The sequence below is a fragment of the Dromiciops gliroides genome, chromosome 2, assembly GCF_019393635.1.
Source record: "Dromiciops gliroides isolate mDroGli1 chromosome 2, mDroGli1.pri, whole genome shotgun sequence".
NCBI classification, from domain to species: domain Eukaryota; kingdom Metazoa; phylum Chordata; class Mammalia; order Microbiotheria; family Microbiotheriidae; genus Dromiciops; species Dromiciops gliroides.
The window spans coordinates 663077133-663097500 of NC_057862.1; the positions used below are offsets into that span (position 1 = coordinate 663077133).

General features: G+C 39.2%; 1 protein-coding gene across 1 annotated transcript in view; it reads left to right on the forward strand.

Moving 5' to 3' along the window:
* Nucleotides 1–3495: 3495 nt before the first annotated feature.
* LOC122739581 (zinc finger protein 420-like) overlaps nt 3496–20368 on the forward strand; it is a 63188-nt gene continuing 46315 nt past the window's right edge. The window contains exons 1-3 of the mRNA XM_043981257.1: nt 3496–4006; nt 17777–17903; nt 18831–18926. Of these exons, the coding sequence (XP_043837192.1) occupies nt 3974–4006; nt 17777–17903; nt 18831–18926 (256 nt within the window). The 5' untranslated portion in view covers nt 3496–3973. The remainder of the gene's footprint in view (nt 4007–17776; nt 17904–18830; nt 18927–20368) is intronic.

Consider the following 20368-nt stretch of genomic DNA (forward strand, 5'->3'; position numbering starts at 1 on the left):
AGAAATGCAAATTAATAAAATTCTGTACTACCACCTCAATATTAGGTTGGCTACTATGACAGGAAAGGAAAATGACATTCTGAATGGGATGTGAAAAATGCACAATTCAGAACCCGTTCAACCAGGATAGTTTGTAACTATGTCCAAAGGGTTATAAGACTACATACGTTTTGACCTAACGATACCACTGTATCCCAAAAGGATCAAAGAAAACAGAAGGGGACATATATGTACAAAAATATTTTATAAAAGCTCTTTTGTGGTGGTAAAGAATTGGAAATTTAAGGGATGACTATCACTTGGCAAAAGGCTGAACAAGTTGTTGTATATGATTGTGATGGAATACCACTCTAAGAAATGATGAGGACATTGGTTTCAGAAAATCCTGGGAAGAACTAGATGAAGAGTGAAGTAAGCTGAACCAGGAAGTCATTATACACCATTGCAATAATTTCTAAGTTGCAGTGTTAGACAAAAACCCAAAGTCTCCAAGCAAAAAGAAAATATGTTTATTGAGAGAGGGATCTTTTCGCACAATAAAGCTGGTCTCAGTTCTACGACCCAGAATTTGAGCCACAGAAAAGAAGGGATATTTATACCCATACAGTTCCCAAGATTAAAGCAGTATAAATGCTATTAGTTATTTTTATAACAAGCAAATATAGTGCTGTCATCTCATCTATTGGTCCTCCATGTAATCATTGCTAAGTTACTTAGCTCATAATTTACAAACTTGCAATGTCATATTTCACATTGTGGAAGTAGAAAACCCATCAAAAAATTTAGAAGTGAACATCAGGCCAAACTCACAAATTTATGCCACTCTTGGGTCATTTGATCCACTTTGAATGCCTTAATCAGGGTGTTGCTTTACATCTTAGTTTACCAATACTGATTGGTCCATAGCAACTTCAGAGTGGCTATTATGGGAATCTGACCTTTAGCCTGTTTGGTCCATCCTAACCACAAACTTATAGGAGGATATTTTAATGTATGAGAGGACTAAGCATTTATAGTCTATCTTGTATTAAAGGACAGACTGATTTGAGCATTTACAGCTTGTAAAGAAATCATGTACATAAGTAAGTAATGGGAAAAATCAGAACACAGTAACAGCAATATTTAAATGATGATCAATTGTGAATGACAGCTCCTCTGTTCAAGACAATGAGTTAAGAGAAGTCTAAAGGACACATTATGAAAAATGCTGTCCACCTCCAGAAAGAAAACTGACAAACAGTATAAATTGAAGATTTTTTTTTCATTTTTTTACTTTTTTGTGGAAATATAAAGCTGCATAATTTCACACATAACAGAACAGTACTTCAAAATTGATGGAGACAGCATTTAGAAGTCAAAAATTTAAAAGAATGTTAAAAATAAAATTTTTTGAATGATGAAAAAATTAATCACCCACAAGATTGACTACATTACTACTAAATTTAGCCAGATGGGTGTAAAGTTCAGTGGGGCTGATTCATGTAGGCCCAGATGTGGGCTCTAGGCTAATAGAAGGTTGGGTGGGTAACTAATGCAAACACTCATTCAAAATCATTCTAGGGCCTATGCATAGTTTTACATTCTTAACCCAAAAAAAAGTCTGAAATGTAATTGTTTGCACCCATGACATGATGAAATTTTTGTAAGAAAAAAAACCCTCTTAAATTATTGTTTAGGCCAAATGAAGAGGGATAAAAGGAGTTAACTTATTTACAAGAATCAATATCAAGGTTATCAAAGGTTTTCGGTTTAGTTTGGTTTGGTTGTTGGTTTTTTTGAAGGGTAGTGAGGGTTAAGTGACTTGCCCAGAGTCACACAGCTACTAAGTGTCAAGTGGGTGAGGCCAGATTTGAGCTCAGGTCCTCCTGCATCCAGGGCCAGTGCTTTATCCACTGCACCACCTAGCTGCCCCCAGGTTTTGATTTGTTTTTTGGGGGGGGGGGGTTAATCCTTTAATATTAAAAAAAATCCCCGTATTCTTATAAGGGAAAAATTAATTTCTCTAACCCATAGAAACAAAACCAAGTCTATTAGAAGATAAGCAAGCTTTTGTATATTATAATTTACACTTGTGTGATAATCATGCATAGAAAAGAATGTCAGAAGTGTTCATAAAGAACAAGAGTATATTTTTATTCTTTTCCCACTATCTTATAAATAAAAATCCATGTTAAAATCATGAGGTTGTGATATAAAACATTTAATAAATTCCATAAATCTGACTACATTTTAAGTTGCATGGGCATTTTTTGTCCTCAAGGAATTGGTATTATCTTGCTTTTTTGTTTTTCAAATTAATATCTCTGAAGAGCAAGAGAAGAGAGAGACCCCTTTCCTTCTCTCTGAATTCTTCTTCTTGCCCTCTTCGCAGATGTGGTGGATTTATGTTAGTATAACATGACTTCCATTGAGTCAGAAAATCTAACAGATTGGTTGAACTGCTTTTTCTCTTTGTCACAAGGGATAATTCTTTGCATTGGGAAGAGGGAAGAATATATTGGGAAATAAGGCAATGTGAAAACAAACACTTCAACAGCAGTTAAAAATACAACGTAGAATAATGTTGGAAAAATAAAAACAAGTTCATTTCTTTGAAGTTTGCTGATTCTGTTCTGGTCCCTTTTTGGAACATTTGATCCTTTCCATTTCTCTTGTTTCTCTGCTGTTGACCGTTATCTTGCAAATATCATTGACAGTGTCTCAAGAATGGTATCTGATAATTGTTTCAACACTAAGTGAGAAAACCACTGGATAGTTCTGGGAATGAAATTGGGAAGACCTGAGTTCAAATCCATCTTCAAGTACTTGCTGGCTGTGTGACCGTGGGTCAGTCACTTCACCTTGGTCCCCACATCTATGAAAAGGGACTATACCAGCACTTGCTTCCCAGGTTGTCGGGAGGACCACAGGAGAGAATCCCTGTAAAGCACAGGGAACACACAGGTCTGAGTCCCCCATGGTCCAGGCCAGATGACCTGCATCCTCCAATCACAGCCAGACACTTCCCAGAGCAGAGAAAACAGAACCAGAGAAGGGATGGAGGCTCTGCCTTCCAGACCTGGTCACTTCTCCTGCCACCGACCTCCAAACAGGGACCTGCTCTGGTTCCCGGCCTTTCCCCAACAGAGCTACCAGCCAAGGCCCCAAGACTCGTAACTGCCTGTCAGTATTGGGTCTATGAAGATCAGGCAGGAGGGAAGTGGAGGAACGGGGGGCGGGGCTCCAAGGAAGAAAGGGCCGGGAGGGGCGGGGCAAAAAGGTAGCTCAGGACTGCATTCCAGGCGGGGGAGGGGCCGAGATCTAGGCTTGCGCAGAAGTCGGCAAAGTCTCTAGACTACGATTCCCAGAAGGCCGTGTTCTCGCTCTCTTTCATGATTGCCTGTGGTGCCTTCTCCTATTCTGCCTGGAGCCGACCCAGGACGGGGTAAGGAGGAGCCGAAGCGGGGCCAGGCCCAGCCAGAGGCCGGCTGTGGGGTTGCGGGGGTGGCTCGGGAGCCCCCAGAGATTGGGAGGCCCTTGTGCAAGAGGCGAAGGAAGCCCTCGAGGGCTTTACAGTGGTCTTGGGGGACCCGTGCATTGAAGGAGGATGGTGGGAAAACCACTACACATGGGGAGCCTGGTGGTGGATTCTAATTCTGCGGTTGAGTCTCCTCACGTGACCCCAGTCAGGTCCTGACCCTCCTGGGCCAGGAGTCTGAGGGAATGAGCTCCCCCTGTAGGTCCGGTCCTTGGTCCAGACTCCAGCCTTGCCTCTTCTCCCAGCCTCCTCCGGGAAGCCTTCCCTGATGCTGCTCCGCACTCTCTCCCCTCACCAAAGTGCCCTGTTTATCTGGAAGTCAGCGTCCGATTCCGAGGAGAAGGGGCTGTTTCCTGCGGGTCCCCCCACCGAGTGGAGAAGGGGGGGTGTCCAGCCTGATCTCGGGTTTGCTCCCCAGGACCTGTGCCCCGTGGGAGGGAGCAAGAGGAGAAGGGGATGTCTCCGGTGCTGCCGTCCCGGCCCGGACAGGTGAGTGTGTGTTTGTGCGTGGGGGTGGGGGGACGTCCTTCTTTAGCAGACTGATCCCAAGAGCCAGGGAGAACCAAGAGGCCGAGCCCCTGGTCTCGGGCCCTGGCACGGGATGCTTCCTGCTGTTGGCTTTCCATTTTCTTTTTTTTAATCCTTCTATGGCCACGTTTGGGAGAAGATCAGAATTGATCCTCCATCATTTTCTTATAAGACTTGAGATTTTGCTCTGTAAGTGCCTAAGTCCTGGCTCTGGGTCTCCGCTGGCCTGCAGGGGGTTAAGTTTAGAAATCCCCCGCCGATTATGGTTCTCTCCTGGCCTCCAGGAATTTAGCTAGTCTTGGGGGAGTGGCCAGGGAGGGGGCCCTAAGGTCTGGACACTGCCAGGCCCTCTTGCCGGGTGGTCTGTAGCTCTGAGCTACAATTTAGAAATTCATTTCCCTTGTGTTGGCCACACTTGCCCAGCATCCCTGTTCCCTCTTCTAATATCAGTCTCAGAGATTCCGAGGCGTGCGTGTTATCCTGGAGAAGCCAAGGAGCCGACCTGGTCCCATCTTCAACATCCTTCTGGCCACTTAAAGGTGGTTTTCTCTATCACCAATTCTTCCTCCTCCTCCTCCTCCTTCTTCTTCTCCTTTTTTTTGCAGGGCAATGAGGGTTAAGTGACTTGTCCAAGGTCGCACAGCTAGTAAGTGTAAGTGTCTGAGGCTGGATTTGAACTCAGGTCCTCCTGAATCCAGGGCTGGTGCTCTATTCACTGCACCACCTAGCTGCCCTCCCCATATCAATTCTTAAAGCCTTCCTTTGAGACAGAGAGAGGTGATCTTCATCACTCGTGTAAACTACTGTAACCAGTCCTGATCCCTGAGTCTGGTGGAGAGTACTTTCCTTCTCCGTTTATGAGAATAATTTATATAGCATGGGTATTAAATGTTCTTTAAAACTTTGATGGAAACCACCTGTAAACCTGTCAGAACCAAGAACTTTCTTTTCTTTTGGTAATTTCTTTATGCTTGGAACTTTTTCTTTATCAGAGATCAGATTATTTAAACATTTCCAAGTGGCTTTCTGTTAGGGTGGGTGATTTTATATTTTTGAAAATAACCCTTTATATCTTTTATAATCTCATCTTTTAAAAAACATATCTTTTGTAGTAGGTAGTGATAATTCTTTTATTCTGATTTTGTTGTTCATTATGTATTTCGAAAGGTTACTTTTCCTCCCTCTTTGTTTTTTAATCAAGTTGGCTGAAGTATTGCATTTCTTTTTGATTTCTAATTTAGCTCTTCTCTATCAGTATCTCTTTTTTTTTTTTTTTTTTGCTGGGCAATAGGGGTTAAGTGACTTGCCCAGGGTCACACAGCTAGCAAGTGTCAAGTGTCTGAGGCTGGATTTGAACTCAGGTACTCCTGAATCCAGGACCAATGCTCTATCCACTTTGCTATCTAGCTGCCCCCAGTATCTCCTTTTTTGATGTCACTTTAGGCTTATTAGTTGGCCTTCTAACTTCCAAAATGCACATTAAGTTTATTCATCCTCTCCTTTTCCATTTTACTGATGTATGTTTTTTAGGGACATAATTTTTCCTCTAAGTCTTGCTTTAGTTCTGTCTGAGAAAAGTTGACATGTACTTTGTCATTATCATTTGCACAATTATTATTTCTTCGATTTGTATTTTTTTTGTTTTGTTTTGTTTGGGTTTTTTTTTTTTGCATAGCCATGAGGGTTAAGTGACTTGCCCAGGGTCACACAGCTAGTAAGTGTCAAGGGTCTGAGGTCCGGTTTGAACTCAGGTACTCCTGAATCCAGGGCCGGTACTTTAACCACTACGCCACCTAGCTGCCTTCGATTTGTTCTTTTTTTTTTTTTTTTTTTTTTTGAGATATTTTATTTTTTCCGTTACATGTAAAGATAGTTCTCAACTTTTGTTTATACATGCTTTACAATTTCAGATTTTTCTCCTTCCCTCCCTCCCCTCCCTCCCCCCTCCCCTAGACAGCAGGTAATCTGATATAGGTTATATCTATATATATCTATACATATACATATAGATATATATATACACACACATATATATACACATAATATCATTAATCCTATTTCTGCATTAATCCTGTTACAAGAGAAAGAATCAGAGCAGTGATGCAAAACCTCAAAATAGAAAAAAAAAACAACAGCACCCAAAACAAAAGAAATAATATGGTTCAATCAGCATCTATACTCCACAGTTCTTTCTTTCTTTTTTTTTCTTGGATTTGGAGATCCTCTTCTATCATGAGTTCCCTGGAACTCTTCTGTACCATTGCATTGGTGAGAAGAATATAGTCCATCACAGTAGGTCAACACTCAGTGTTGATGATACTGTGTACAATGTTCTTCTGGTTCTGCTCATCTCACTCATCATCAGCTCACGTAAGACCCTCCAGGTTTCTCTGAACTCTTCCTGCTCATCATTTCTTACAGCACAATAGTATTCCATTGTATTCATATACCACAACTTGTCCAGCCATTCCCCAATTGATGGGCACCCCCTCAACTTCCAATTCCTTGCTACCACGTAAAGAGCAGCTATAAATATTTTTGTACATGTGGGTCCCTTTCCCCCTTCCATGATTTCTTTGGGCAAAAGACCTAAAAGTGGGATTGCTGGGTCAAAGGGTATGCACAGCTTTATCGCCCTTTGGGCATAATTCCAAATTGCTCTCCAGAATGGTTGGATCAGCTCACAGCTCCACCAACAATGCATTAGTGTTCCAATTTTCCCACAGCCTCTCCAACATTTATTATCTTCCTTTTTTGTCATTTTAGCCAATCTGATAGGTGTCAGGTGGTACCTCAGAGTTGTTTTAATTTGCATCTCTCTAATCATTAGAGATTTAGAGCATTTTTTCATATGGGAATAGATAGCTTTGGTTTCTTCATCAGAAAACTGCCTGTTCATATCCTTTGACCATTTCTCAATTGGGGAACTTCGATTTGTTCTTAAACCCACCAGTTAATAGGATTTCATCAATTCTCCATTTAGATCTTTTTATGTTCTCTGAACAGATAACTATTTTTATTGCATGATGGTCCGTAAAGTAGGTTTATGCTACTTATACCTTTCTTCATTCTTTTTCTTATATTTATTTATTTAGTTAGTTTTTAGTGAGACAATTGGGGTTAAGTGATTCACCCAGGGTCACACAGCTAGTAAGTGTTAAGTGTCTGAGGTCGGATTTGAACTCAGGTACTCCTGACTCCAGGGCCGGTGCTCTATCCACTGTGCCACCTAACTGCCCCCTTTCTTCATTCTTTTGCAGTACATTTCTCTGTCCTTATACTTGGTCTGTTTTTGTAAAGGTCCCATATGGTTCTGAGAAATACATATAGACTTTAGCAGTCCCATTTCAGTGACTCCATAAGTCTTTCAGCTTTAGTTTTTCCAGTAATTTGTTCAATTTTCTATTTTCCAGTTTGTTTATATTTCTGTTATATTTGTATCCATATAAGAGGGCAATATTATGGCCTCCCGCTGGCATTATATTGTTTACATATTTTTGTAATTCATTTGATTTTTCCTTTGTTAATTTATACATAAAAGCATTTGGAACATGCAAGTTTAATATTTATATTGGCTTCTTTCCAGTGGTTCCATTCAACATAATTTATTTGATTATATTATAAACATTTATTTTTTATTTGATAGCACTATTTCAACTCCTACTTTTTTTAAGTCACCCTGACTATAGAAAATTTTGTTGCAGTAACTCATTTTTATTCTGTGTATGTCTTTGCTTTTTACTTTTGTTTCTTGTAACTGTGTGTGTGTGTGTGTGTGTGTGTGTGTGTGTGTGTTCTACCTTCTTCTGTCCTCTATAAATAAGAATGACATTTTCCTTCACTCCCTTCACATTTGTATACTCTTCCCTTACACCCCAATTCTGAGAAATGGCAAGTTCCTCCTTCTTTCTTAATTCATCCTTAGTATGTTTCCTTTTCCCTCTCTTTTCTTTCTTCACTTTAAATGGGTAAATGTAGTCAAAACTTCACTTAAATGCTATGACTTCTTTTATTGCTTCTTCCATCACCCTTAGAGCGGGTAGGATTCTGAAGAGATACTTCTTTGCCAGTACTTGGATAATTTCAGTGTAAGAACTTCAATGCTATTTAGCCTCTTCCAGTGGCTTAAATGTTTTTAGCTTCTAGCTTTCAATTCTCTCTTTTGTTAAAGATTAATTTGGGGGGAGGCGGGGGCGGGGGGGGGGGGGGGAGGGCAGCTAAGTGGCGAAGTGGATAAAGTACTGGGCCTGGATTCAGGAGGACCAGAGTTCAAATTTGGACTCAGACACTTGACACTTACTAGCTGTGTTACCCTAGGCAAGTCACTTAACCCTCATTGCAACACACACACAAAAAACCCCAAAACCAAGATTCTTTTTTTTCCATCTAACATTAGACTTAGTTTTGTAGGATTATTCTTGCTTATAAGTCTTTACCTTTACCTTTCAATTTCATACCCTATTTCCCCTTGTAAGATAGTTTTATGGCATCCTTACTGTGGTTCTTTGAACCCTTTCATTCTGGCTGATCGCTGTAAATTTTTGGGGGGGTGGGGGGACCTGTAAGGTTTAGATTTTGCTGATATTCTTTTTGGTTTTCAATTTTTGTTTTTTATTTCAGGAGGAAAGAGAGGAAGTCTTCTTATTCTTTACTTGATTTCTGGTTCTAATAGATCTGGGACATTTTATAATTTCTTAATATGGTATCTATGTTTTTTGTTTGGTTATATCTTTTAGGGAGTTTCATGTTTCTTATGTTGTCTCTCTTTGGCTTGTTTCCCTTGATTTTATCCAGCCTTTTTTTCTGTTTTTCTATTCTGTGTTGTTGTCTCATAGAATAATTGAGCTCTTTTTGCTCCTTTCTCAGTTTCCAGGATACTGCTACTTCAGTAAGGTTTTCTACCTTTTATTCTTAAGTTCTTTTTTGTCTTGTTTTGTTTTTATCAAGTGCTCTAATTTCATTTTTTAATCTCTTGCTTCATTTCTTCCAAGCAAGCATCCAGCAAGCATTTATTAAGCATTTAACATGTGCCAGGCACTGTCCTACATTTATACAAGCAAGCAGATATAAATACAAGCAAACAGAAAGATCGTTCCTGCCCTTAAGGAGCTTAAAATCTCACAAGGGAAGACAGTGTACACAAGGGAGTGAGGGGCGAGTAAGGTGCTCCCAGAGGAGTATGATGTTAGTGTTGGGAAAGTCAAAAGCAGAGCCGGGACAGGAATGAGAAGTTCTTAAAAGATGGTTTTAGCATGAGATGACTAGTGAGGCATGGAAGGAAAGGCCTGCCAGAAATAGAGCTGAGTGGAGAATGACTTTCTTGCAGATGTTCTCAAGTCCTTGTGGCCAAACCATTCTTATTCTGGAGGCTTCACTTAGACTACTCTCTATATTGGGTCTTTGTTATTTGGGAGGAGGTGTTATTTGGAGAAAATGAACCTCTTGTGCTTTTAAAAAAATTTCTTTTTTATTCTGAATTTAACAGACCTCCTTGAAATAAACCCTATTTTCTTATATATATAAAAAAGAAAAAGATCTTATGTGAAGACCAAAAATCTCTACTATGAATACCTTCCTTTAAAAAAATCTATATCTATAATAAATTCAACATATGAATTTCAAAACTGTACCCCTTTCTTAACTTCTTGTTTTCTGTGAGTTGTAAAAAATGCATTAACGGCCCTCTTTTCCTTTTTTTCTTACAAAAATTACCATTAGCTCTCATACTCCTAAATCCTACCTCTTACCCCCATCTCCTGTAAGGAAAGAAAAACACAGTGCTTATAAGCCAGTAAACATAGTCATATGAAACAAATCCACATATTTGTCATCACTTTTTTGTCAGAAGATGGTTAGCATGTGTCACCATCACTTTTCTGGGATCATGATTGGTCATTGCATGGTGTTATCATTTTGTAAAACGTTTTCACAGTTCTGCTATTCTCCCTTTCCTTGCTTCAAAGAAGTTTTCCCAGTTTCTGTGAAACTCTCTCTTTCGTAGTTTCTTATGGAAAACAATATGCCATTGCATTTAATGTAATTTGACCAGCTATTCCCCAGTTGAAGGATATCTTTGTTCCTAGTCCTTTGCTACCAAAAAATAAATAAATAAAAAGGAATGTTACAAATATTTTTCTACTTATGAGTCTTTTTTTTTTCTTTCTGTTTTTCATGTCTTTTCCAGGATAGGCCAGGTAGTGCAATGGCTAGGTCAAGAAATCCATGCTTTGAGTTGAGTAGTTTTTTGTCATTCCAAATTGCTTTCTATAATGGCTGTAGTAATTCCCAGCTCTACCAGTAAGTAGTCCATTAATATGCCATATATACTTATCAATAAAATAGAGAGAAAAGCCATCAGTTATTCCACATCAGCTCAGTAAGTCAATAGTGAATAAACATTTATTTATTTTGTTTATTTTTGTTTATTTTTTTTTTAGTGAGGCAGTGGGGTTAAGTGACTTGCCCAGGGTCACACAGCTAGTAAGTGTTAAGTGTCTGAAGCCGGATTTGAACTCAGGTACTCCTGACTCCAGGGCCAGTGCTCTATCCACTGCGCCACCTACCTGCCCCTGAATAAGCACTTATTAACCTATTATGTGCTGGGCACTGTGCTAAATTCTAGGATACAAATGGGGAAAAAACTGTCCTAGTCCTCAAGGAGCTTACACTCTAATGACAGAAAACAGTAGAGAAAAGGAAGCTGTAAAAGAGGAGGGCCCGATACCGTACCCTGCTTCAGGCTTAAGGAGTTGGAGCCAAGCAAAACATAGCTGACAGAAAATGAAGACTTAGCTAGAAAAGTCTGTTGTTGTTCAGTCATTTCCCACTCTTCATGACTTCCTTCTCCAAATCATCTTACGGGTGAGAAAATTGAGATAAACAGATTTAAATGACTTGTCCAGTGTCACATATCTAGTGGAGGTCTATAGCTAGATTTAAACTCTGGTCCTCCTAACTCCAGGCCAAGCAATCTATCCCCTGCATCACCTAGCTGCCTGAGATCACTTTAAAGAAAAGCTTTGGAAGAAATTTATTGCTCTTCCATCCAACCCTCCAAGTTATTAGAAACTATTCTTCCCAATTGTATGTCAATAAACCTGGCAATCTAAATAAAATCAATGGATATTTATATATACACATGTCTTTGTGTTTGTTCAGATTAATAGAACAAGACATTAAGGATTTAAACTGATCCTAGTAGAAAAAAAAAATTGAATAAGCTATACATGAGCTTCCAATGGAGACAAAAAGGAAAAAAAACCTCTGGGGTCCAGTGGATTTACAAGTGAATGCTATCAAACATTTAATGAACAACCATTTTAATATTATATAAACTGTCTGAAATAATAGAAAAAGAAAGGATCCTACCAAATTTCTCCTACATGAAAATAAAATGTTACTTAAATCAGAGAGAGATTAAAGCATTATATATACACTGATCACGTTAGATTTGTATTAGTAATTCAGGGTTGGTTTAATATGAGGAAAACTGTCTACATAATAGACTATATTAATAACAATAATAAAACTGTGATTACATCAATAGATGCAGACAAAGCTTTTGATAAGGTACAGCTCATGTTCCTCTTGTAATGATTTGAATGATGCCACCTGCTGGAGACTTACTGTAGAAGAGTTCTGCCCATGAAACGAAGGTCTTTGAGGGCAAGACCAGGAGTCAGGAAGTGACACGGGCTAGTGGGAGGAGGAAGGAAGAGACTGGCGCTCAGTCTCGTGCTCTTTCCTCTGGACTCTGGTGGAGAGCGGAGCTAGAAATGTGCTCTCCCTTTAATAGATAGGAATCTAGGCCTTTTTCTCTCTCTTTACCAAATTCTTATTTTCCTTAATAAATGCTTAAAAGTCTAACTCTTGCTAAAGCTTATAATTTATTGGCGACCACTCACTAGATATTTTAGACAGTTTAGCTAGAATTTTAGCCTTTAACACTCTTAAAAATAGAAACCATAGAACTCGTGATGGAAAACACTCTCCAAATCCAGAAAAAGGAACTAAGTCAGCCCCAGGCAATTGGCTTTTGGCAGTGGTAGATTCAAATCATCCATAAACTTTCCAAACTGAACCTTAATGATCCCAATGATAAGTTCTACCAAACCTGAGGATTGGGGGTGGTAAGCATCACGTACACTTTGAAGTACTGGCCAGGAAGCTAACAATTGGGAGACGATTGAACCAGTAAAAGAAATACCTCAATCAGTGTGAACTTCATTAGGAATTCCCCAGGTGAGAAAAATCTTTTCTGGTAAGTACTTGGCTACAGCTGTTACAGTAGCTTCTACCCAATGGGAGAACATGCAAACCATAATACAAACTTATAACTAGAAAAAGGCGGAAGTTGAATAAAATCAATCTGCCAGATTTGAAGGAAATTTCCTAGGGGAGGTTTTAAGGACTTGCTAGGACATTGTAGATAAATGTCATATGCAGGTCATGTCAATTTTACCACCAAAATTTGCAGCATAAACTAAGCAGTTTGTCAGGACTCCAGTGGCTTAAAGAGTGAAGGTATTCCATCATAGGTCAATGGAAAGAGTTGGGGAGAATTGGGCATCCATTTGACCCATACCAGAGCCCAGACTTTTTATCCTTTTTACACTCTTCTACTTTTTGCCTGTCTTGGATGGGATTGGACATGGTCCTTTGGACTACAGCAAGCTTTGCTGGGGTCAATATTAACTTGTGGCCAGGTCCAGGGGATGTAATGGATGATAGACTAATAGGGAGTGGGGCTTTCTGAGCAGCCCGCTTGGCATGCAGGTCAGCAAGGACATTAACCCAGTCATAGGGAGAATCTTCACGGGAGTGTCCCGGCATTTTAACAATCACTGCTGCTAGCAACAAAAGGGAATCAAGCAATCTCTAGATATGTAGGACTGCCAGAGGACATCAGGAACCCTTTATATTTCCTTTATATTAAATTTGTGAAAAGTAGGAGGGGTTCTCAGAAGCAGAACAGTCCAAGTGTACTGCAGGCCTTACCAGGTAAAGGTAATGTAAAAAAGTAAAAACTGGCAATTCACACCAAAGGACCCACTGAAAAAGGCACTAGAGGGGCAGCTAGATGGCACAGTGGATAGAGCACCCGACCTGGGATCAGGAGGACCTGAGTTCAAATCCGGCCTCAGACAATTAATACTTAACTAGCTGTGTGACCCTGGGCAAGTCACTTAACCCCAATTGCCTCACTAAAAAAAAAAAAAAAAAGGCACTAGAGAAATCAAATGTGAAAAGAGTGGAATCATGGGGAATTATATTCAGGAGAGTATAAGCATTAGGGACCACAGATGTTCTAGGAATCACAGGAACATTCACTGCTCAGGTCTTGGACAAGCAGTCACATGAGCTCAAGAAAGAGGAATTGCAGGGAACTAAAAGACCAAAGGATAGGTAGTCCTTAATAAGAAGCCTAATGCTCCTAATTGCCTCTGGAAAGAGGATAGAGTAAGATTCAAGGAAGAGGTTTAGAGGGATCCAACTGAATCTGGATTGGAGAGGCACTAAGAACCTTTCCAACTTCAGAAGAGTTAAAAGCCCAGGGGGAGGATAGGAGAATGGGACTTCTTCCAGGGGTGGGGAAGAGCAGATTAAGACAGGAGCTATCAGGGGATATGGGGAAAGGTAGAGAACTTTTCAGAAAGAGGGAGAGCTGGATATCATTATGGGGAATTAGAGTTCTATATATCTTGTGAAAGTCACGGCCTAGAAGGTGGGGGGAGACACATTTTTTTACATTTTCATTAGAAATTAATTGTGGGGCAGCTAGGTGGCGCAGTGGATAAAGCACTGGCCCTGGAGTCAGGAGTACCTGAGTTCAAATCTGGCCTCAGACACTTAACACTTACTAGCTGTGTGACCCTAGGCAAGTCACTTAACCCCAATTGCCTCACTAAAAAAAAAAAAAAAAGAAAGAAATTAATTGTAACAGTAATCATATCTTTCAGGAAAAAATAGACGATACCTCATTAAGGTTGGCTCTGATAATTCACACTTTTTGCCTAAAAATACCATTAATAGTTAGGACAACTTTTAAAAGGTAGATGAATGCTATGGAAGTTTGTGATCCTATCAATGAAATAGAATATTAAGGGAAAGAAAAAAGGTTAAACCAGCATAAATGTTTTTAACAATAACACCAGATAGTAAAACAAATTACAGTTGAATATCCTATTTTGAAATAAAACTTACTCCAAAATTAAAAGTTATTAAACACAGAAAACCATCATAATATTTGAATTGCTAGGGGTATGAAAACTTGAAATACCTGTGAAGCTTGAAGAAAGAAAATGATGTGGGCTGGAATTTAGGGTCAAATTGATCGTGTGTCGTCCCAAAAGAATTACAAGACTCAGTGACTCAGTTTCCCAAGTTTTATTGCAATACTGTGGGTGACCACAGGGAGAGAACCAGAATATTGGAAAGGTATCTCTCAAATAAGGAAAGGAAAGACAGTTATATTTATAGTATGGATAAATTGATTATCAGTCTCATTATAATAATCTCCACCTTGGGGAGGTACAGGGGAGGGCCTGTCCTACTCATTATAATAGTCTCCACCTAGGGGTGTTTCAGGGGAGGGCTTATCCTAATTTGGAGTTCCTGGGGGTCCTAAGCCCATCCTCTAGGCAGGTACCTTTTTCAGTGGAGGTGTGTTTTGGGGGTTTACATGTCATAAGGTGAATCTGGGGACAAATTTGGCCTTTTCTGCGCATGTCTCTTTCTGATTCCCATGGCTAGTTTCAAAATAGAATCATTTTTCATTAGAATTTCTATAGGTTGTCTTTTTCCTTTATTGTTATTTTGACCTGACCCGTTCTGATCCATTATGGACGTTGATCACTATGGGTAAGAGAACCTAACATAAGTTATCCATTAACTGGGATCTGACTCGCTTTTAGAGTTAATTATCTCTATTAGAGCTTGGGTCTTAGGTTTTTCTATTAACCCCTTTTTGCCTCCTACATCAGAGTTATTGAGAAAAGCTATGAAATAGCAAGGATTCAGCTTGAAAAGCAAGGGACACACGCATACACATATAGAACATTTTAACACAAATAGCATTCTATAAGGACAGACACAAAAACAATAATGGTAAATATTCTTAAGATAAATTTAGCATGCACAAATTAAGTCCTCCTCTATACTCAAAGACCTATTAATTTGAGCCAGATTAATAGGTCTTTTTTTTAATTAGATGTTTTCCTGAGGGACAAAATGTCTAATCAAAAATCCTATTTCCTCCCTCAGATTCAGATTCTCACTTAATTGATTCAAAATGCCATTGAAAAAGGAGAAAGAAAAAAAAAGCAAAGTCCCACTCAGGGCCTTTAGCTGGCAGAATCAAGACCAAACTCAAAAAGGAGTGACCCCACTGTGGCCATTAGTGTTGTGGGTCAGACTTGAATTCTGCTAGCACTTGCAATCATGTGGTACATAATTTGAAAACAAAACCGGGCAGCCGGCCTTTTTAGGACCTGTCGGAGTGGCCACATATGGTCCATAAAAACCTACAGCCATCCCCTTTTGGGGGACCTGTCAGAACGGACCCATTACAAAAATCGTCCATAGATATAACCAGACCCCGACCAAAGAGCTTTTTAGGAACTCAAGCGAAAAGGACGCGAGTTCTGAATTTGAGAGACCCTTACCCAAGCCAGGCTTCCGAATTTGAGTCCAGACTGGAACACAAAAGATTCCTTCAGGCACCAAGCATCCAGAGGTCAAAAATGGTGGCAGGCTGGGCACGGAGTCTTCAAATCCCGGAAAGAGCCCCCATATGTTAACCTGGAAATTAAGGAAACAATCAATGTAGGAGAAATTTTAAAATCTTTAATCTTATCAATTAATTAATAATAATAATTATTAAAAACTAATAATCTTTAATTGGGGCACAGGAACTATAGCTTGTGGTATTGCAAAGCTCAGAAACTAGGAATACCCAAAGTTGGGAACAGAGGACAGGGTTTTTAATGGGGTAACAGAACAAAAGGGAACCAAAAGATGGCTCCAGAGTGACATATAGCTAATTAATGTAAATGAACCTTTGACAAAAGAAATAATAGAACTGCTCCTAAGTTAAGTATAGGCTTATGACTCTGAATAGAAACTACTTAATGTAGGTGGACCCTTTTTACATAATAACAAAGTCATAGAGCACTGGCCCTGGATTCAGGAGGACCAGAGTTCAAATTTGACCTCAGACACTTGACACTTACTAGCTGTGTGACCCTGGGCAAGTCACTTAACCCCCATTGCCTCACCAAAAAAAAAAAAAAAAAAAAAGGGGGCAGCTAGATGGTGCAGTGGATAGAGCACTGGCCCTGGATTCAGAAGTACCTGAGTTCAAATCAGACCTCAGACACTTAACACTTACTAGCTGTGTGACCCTGGGCAAGTCACTTAACCCCAATTGCCCCGCAAAAAAAATAAAATTAAATAAAAATTTTTAAAAAATTAAAAAATAAAAAAACATAATAACAAAGTCCTGGGAGTAAGGTGGGGAACATTGGGAGGGGATGAGTTGCTTGGGGGAAGGTCCATAAGTCCATCAAGAGTCTGGAAAAGACAAAAACAGTCAGCCCCAGGCAATTCACTTGCCTGGGAAAGAGGGGACTGGGTGGGGAATCAGTTCTCAGTAAATTTTGCAGTTCTCACTACTTTTGTTTTTGTTTTTTCTTTTTTGACATTTTCCCCTTTTGTTCTGATTCTTCTTTCACAACATGACTAATGCAGAAATATGATTAATGTGATTGTACATATATAATCTATATAAGATTGTTTTCTATCTTTGGGAGGAAAGGGAGGAAGGGAGAAAAATTTGGAACAAATGTTGAAAACTTTACATGTAACTGTAAAATAATTTTTTTTTTTAGTGAGGCAGTTGGGGTTAAGTGACTTGCCCAGGGTCACACAGCTAGTAAATGTTAAGTGTCCGAGGCCGGATCTGAACTCAGGTACTCCTGACTCCAGGGTCGGTGCTCTATCCACTGTACCACCTAACTGCCCCAATAATGAAATACTTTTAAGATTAAATATATTTGTAAACCTTAGAAATAAAGGCAAATTAAAGCTACTCTTAGTTCCACCTCACACTCATCATATTGGCAGACTTGATAAAAAAAAAGTAAAATGACAAATGCTGAAAGGGCTGTGAGAAAACAAGTACATTAACAACTTACTGATGGAGCTGTGACCTGAGCCCACCATTCTTGAAAGAAATTTGGAACCGTGCCTTAGTGGTAAAGAGGTCAGGCTGGTTGGTGGAAGGAACTGGGGATGTTAGCCTGGAAGAGAAGACTTAGGGCCACATAATAACTGTCTCCAACTATTTCATTTTCATTGTTTTATTTCAGCAAGTAGAAAAGGAATTAGATCTATTACTGTTTGAGCTCAGAAGCAGAAGTATGAGCCATGATTGCACGTTGTAAAAAACCTACATTTTAAAATTATGTCATTGAATTCATTAAAAATAATAAGCATTTATTAAACACCTGCTATGTTCCAGACACTGTACTAAGGGGTGAAGATACAAAGGAAGGTACAAATAGCCTTTACCCTTAAGGAGCTGATAGTCCAATGTGAGAGGAATTCTTAAATGCTGTCTATGCCCCAGATACTGTCCTGGGTTACAAATAAATAAATGAAACAGTCCCCACTGGCAATTCAAATTTCATAACAGCTATTCTTGGATAAGCACAGATATTTTTGGTGTTTCAGGAATCAGTGACATTCCAGGATGTGGCTGTGGAATTTACCCGGGAGGAGTGGGCATATTTGAACCCATCTCAGAAAAAGTTGTACAGGGACGTGATGCTGGAGAACTATAGGAACCTGGTCTCTTTGGGTAAGAACAGCTCCCCCTTTGGTGTCTTGATTATATACTATAGGTAATTTCAAGTTTCTAACAGTTATTTGGCATACAAAAGGTAGATATCCTGTTTCCAGAGAAAAAGTCTTTGTTTAGTATGCCTGTAAACTGACTACTTGATTATTGTTATCCTGAAAGACGTATCTTCCCCTTTCTGTTGCTTCAAATCCAAGATTTTCTATTTTATCCCAGTGTATGTATCATTATCCACAAAGTGCTCTCATTGTCTAAGCAGGGAGTGAGTCAAATGAACCATGTTTCCTAAGTCCTACTCTGAAACCGGTTCCCCCATAATATGGTATATATAGACTTCAGTGATCCTTTGTACTATTCTTACTGTCTTCCTAGCACACCTTCTTCCCCCAACCCAAGATAGTTTGTACTAGTTTTCAATACTTTTATTAAGTGCTATGGATGCTCTTTTTTCTTTTCTTTTTTCCTTCTTTCTTTTTTTTTTTTGGCGGGGCAATGAGGGTTGACCTGCCCAGGGTCACACAACTAATAAGTGTCAAGTGTCTGAGGCCACATTTGAACTCAGGTCCTCCTGAATCCAGGGCTGGTGCTTTATCCATTGTACCACTTAGCTGCCCTCTGGATGCTTTTTAAAAATGTTAATTCTCCTTCCTTCTCCCTCCCCCCATCTCCTATCCCTACCCTAAGGGGGGTGGGAGGTGGGAGAAATCCCCTACCTCTTTCTTCAGTCAGCCCATTGAGCCTTCTGTTTGGGGGGAAAATGCCTCAGACAAAATCCACTAACATAGCCATTGCCCTTGGTGATATAAGATACACTCTGCACCTTTCTTCCCCCACCATTCTACTAAGAGTTCTGAGGATCATTTCATTTATTTTATAGTGGATTCTGAGATGATTGTCCCTAGCACTTTTTTCATTTTCAATGAACAGGATTTGAAGTTTCCAAACCAGATGTGATCTACAAGTTGGAAAGAAAGGAAGCATCCTCGATTCCAGAGCCAGATATTCCAAAAAGCAACTTTCCAGGTGACTACATAAAAACTAAAGAAATGGTTCATTGGAAGATACTGTTCTGTTAGTCATTTTAGGTCAAAACTCTTTTAACATGTTGAACAAGGTGGTCTTATTAAAGCTTCTCAGGACTGTGAAGAAGAGTTGAGGCTTTATGATTTTTTAAATTTTTATGCATTTCTTTACTCATGGACCTCTACTCTCAAAGAAAGTTGTTGCTTTAGTAACAGGTTAAATATTCTCCTCTGTTCATTGAATATTATCTTATCTTAAAGGCATTTTCCTGCCTTACTTCCATCAATTCATTTTCCCTTTTAAAATAAGCCTATTACTTATTAACAATATGCCCTTTTTGCTTCTGACTCCCTCTTTCTGATTTTTAAAAAATTTTTCTGATTATGTTGCTTTGCTGCTGTCACTTTTTCAAATATTTAATATAACCTAATTCCCCTTTCATTTTTTCTATCATTTTTTAATGTTATCCTGTTTATGCTTTGAAAGTATGTTTATATGGGCAGAAGAACATATTCAGGTGACTGAACTTGTTTACCCATAACTCCATCATTGGACCTGTAGATTTTTAGTATTTTGCTATTTCACAAAAGGCTGCTGTGAATATATTTTGGGTTTTTTTGTTTGTTTGTTTTGGGGTTTTTTTGCAGGGCAATGAGGGCTAAGTGACTTGCCCTGGGTCACACAGCTAGTAAGTGTCAAGTGTCTGAAGCTGGATTTGAACTCAGGTCCTCCCAAATCCAGGGCTGGTGCTTTATCCACTGCACCACCTAGCTGCCCCTGTTGTGAATATATTTTGAGAGAGATCTTTGTTTACTTCCAATAAGATTTTGAGGAGATAGATCTAGTAATGCAACCATGGAGTCAAAGGGCATGAGTAGATCTAACTGAAATTGCTATGTTGCTTTCCAGGAAAATGGGAGTAGCAGCTTAATAAGTACCTATTTCTACATAACTGCCAAAATTTGTTATCATTTTAAAGTTTCATTGCTAATCTGATGTCTATTTGGTAATACCTCTAAATTGTTTTCATTTTTACTTCATTGATTATCAGAGTTTGATTAATGTTTCAAGTAATTATTAATAATTTCTGTTGTGAAAAATGTCTGTATGTCTTTAACATTTACCTTTCTGGCATTGGATCTTATTTTTACAAATTTGAATCGATTCCTTACCAAGTAGATATGTTGAATTTCTAGTGAAAATTTATTGTAACAATTGTCTGATATGACCCCCTTTCTTCATATTTCTTCTTTATTCTATTTACTTGATGTCCTTATTTCCTGTATCTTTCTCTCCTCCACATTCTAAAGTCATCGATTCTCTTTTTTCATTCTGTTTATTCTTTTCCCTTTCTATTTTCACCTTTAAGAGTACATTTGGGGGTCAGCTAGGTGGCACAGTGGATAGAGCACCAGCCCTGGAGTCAGGAGGAGCTGAGTTCA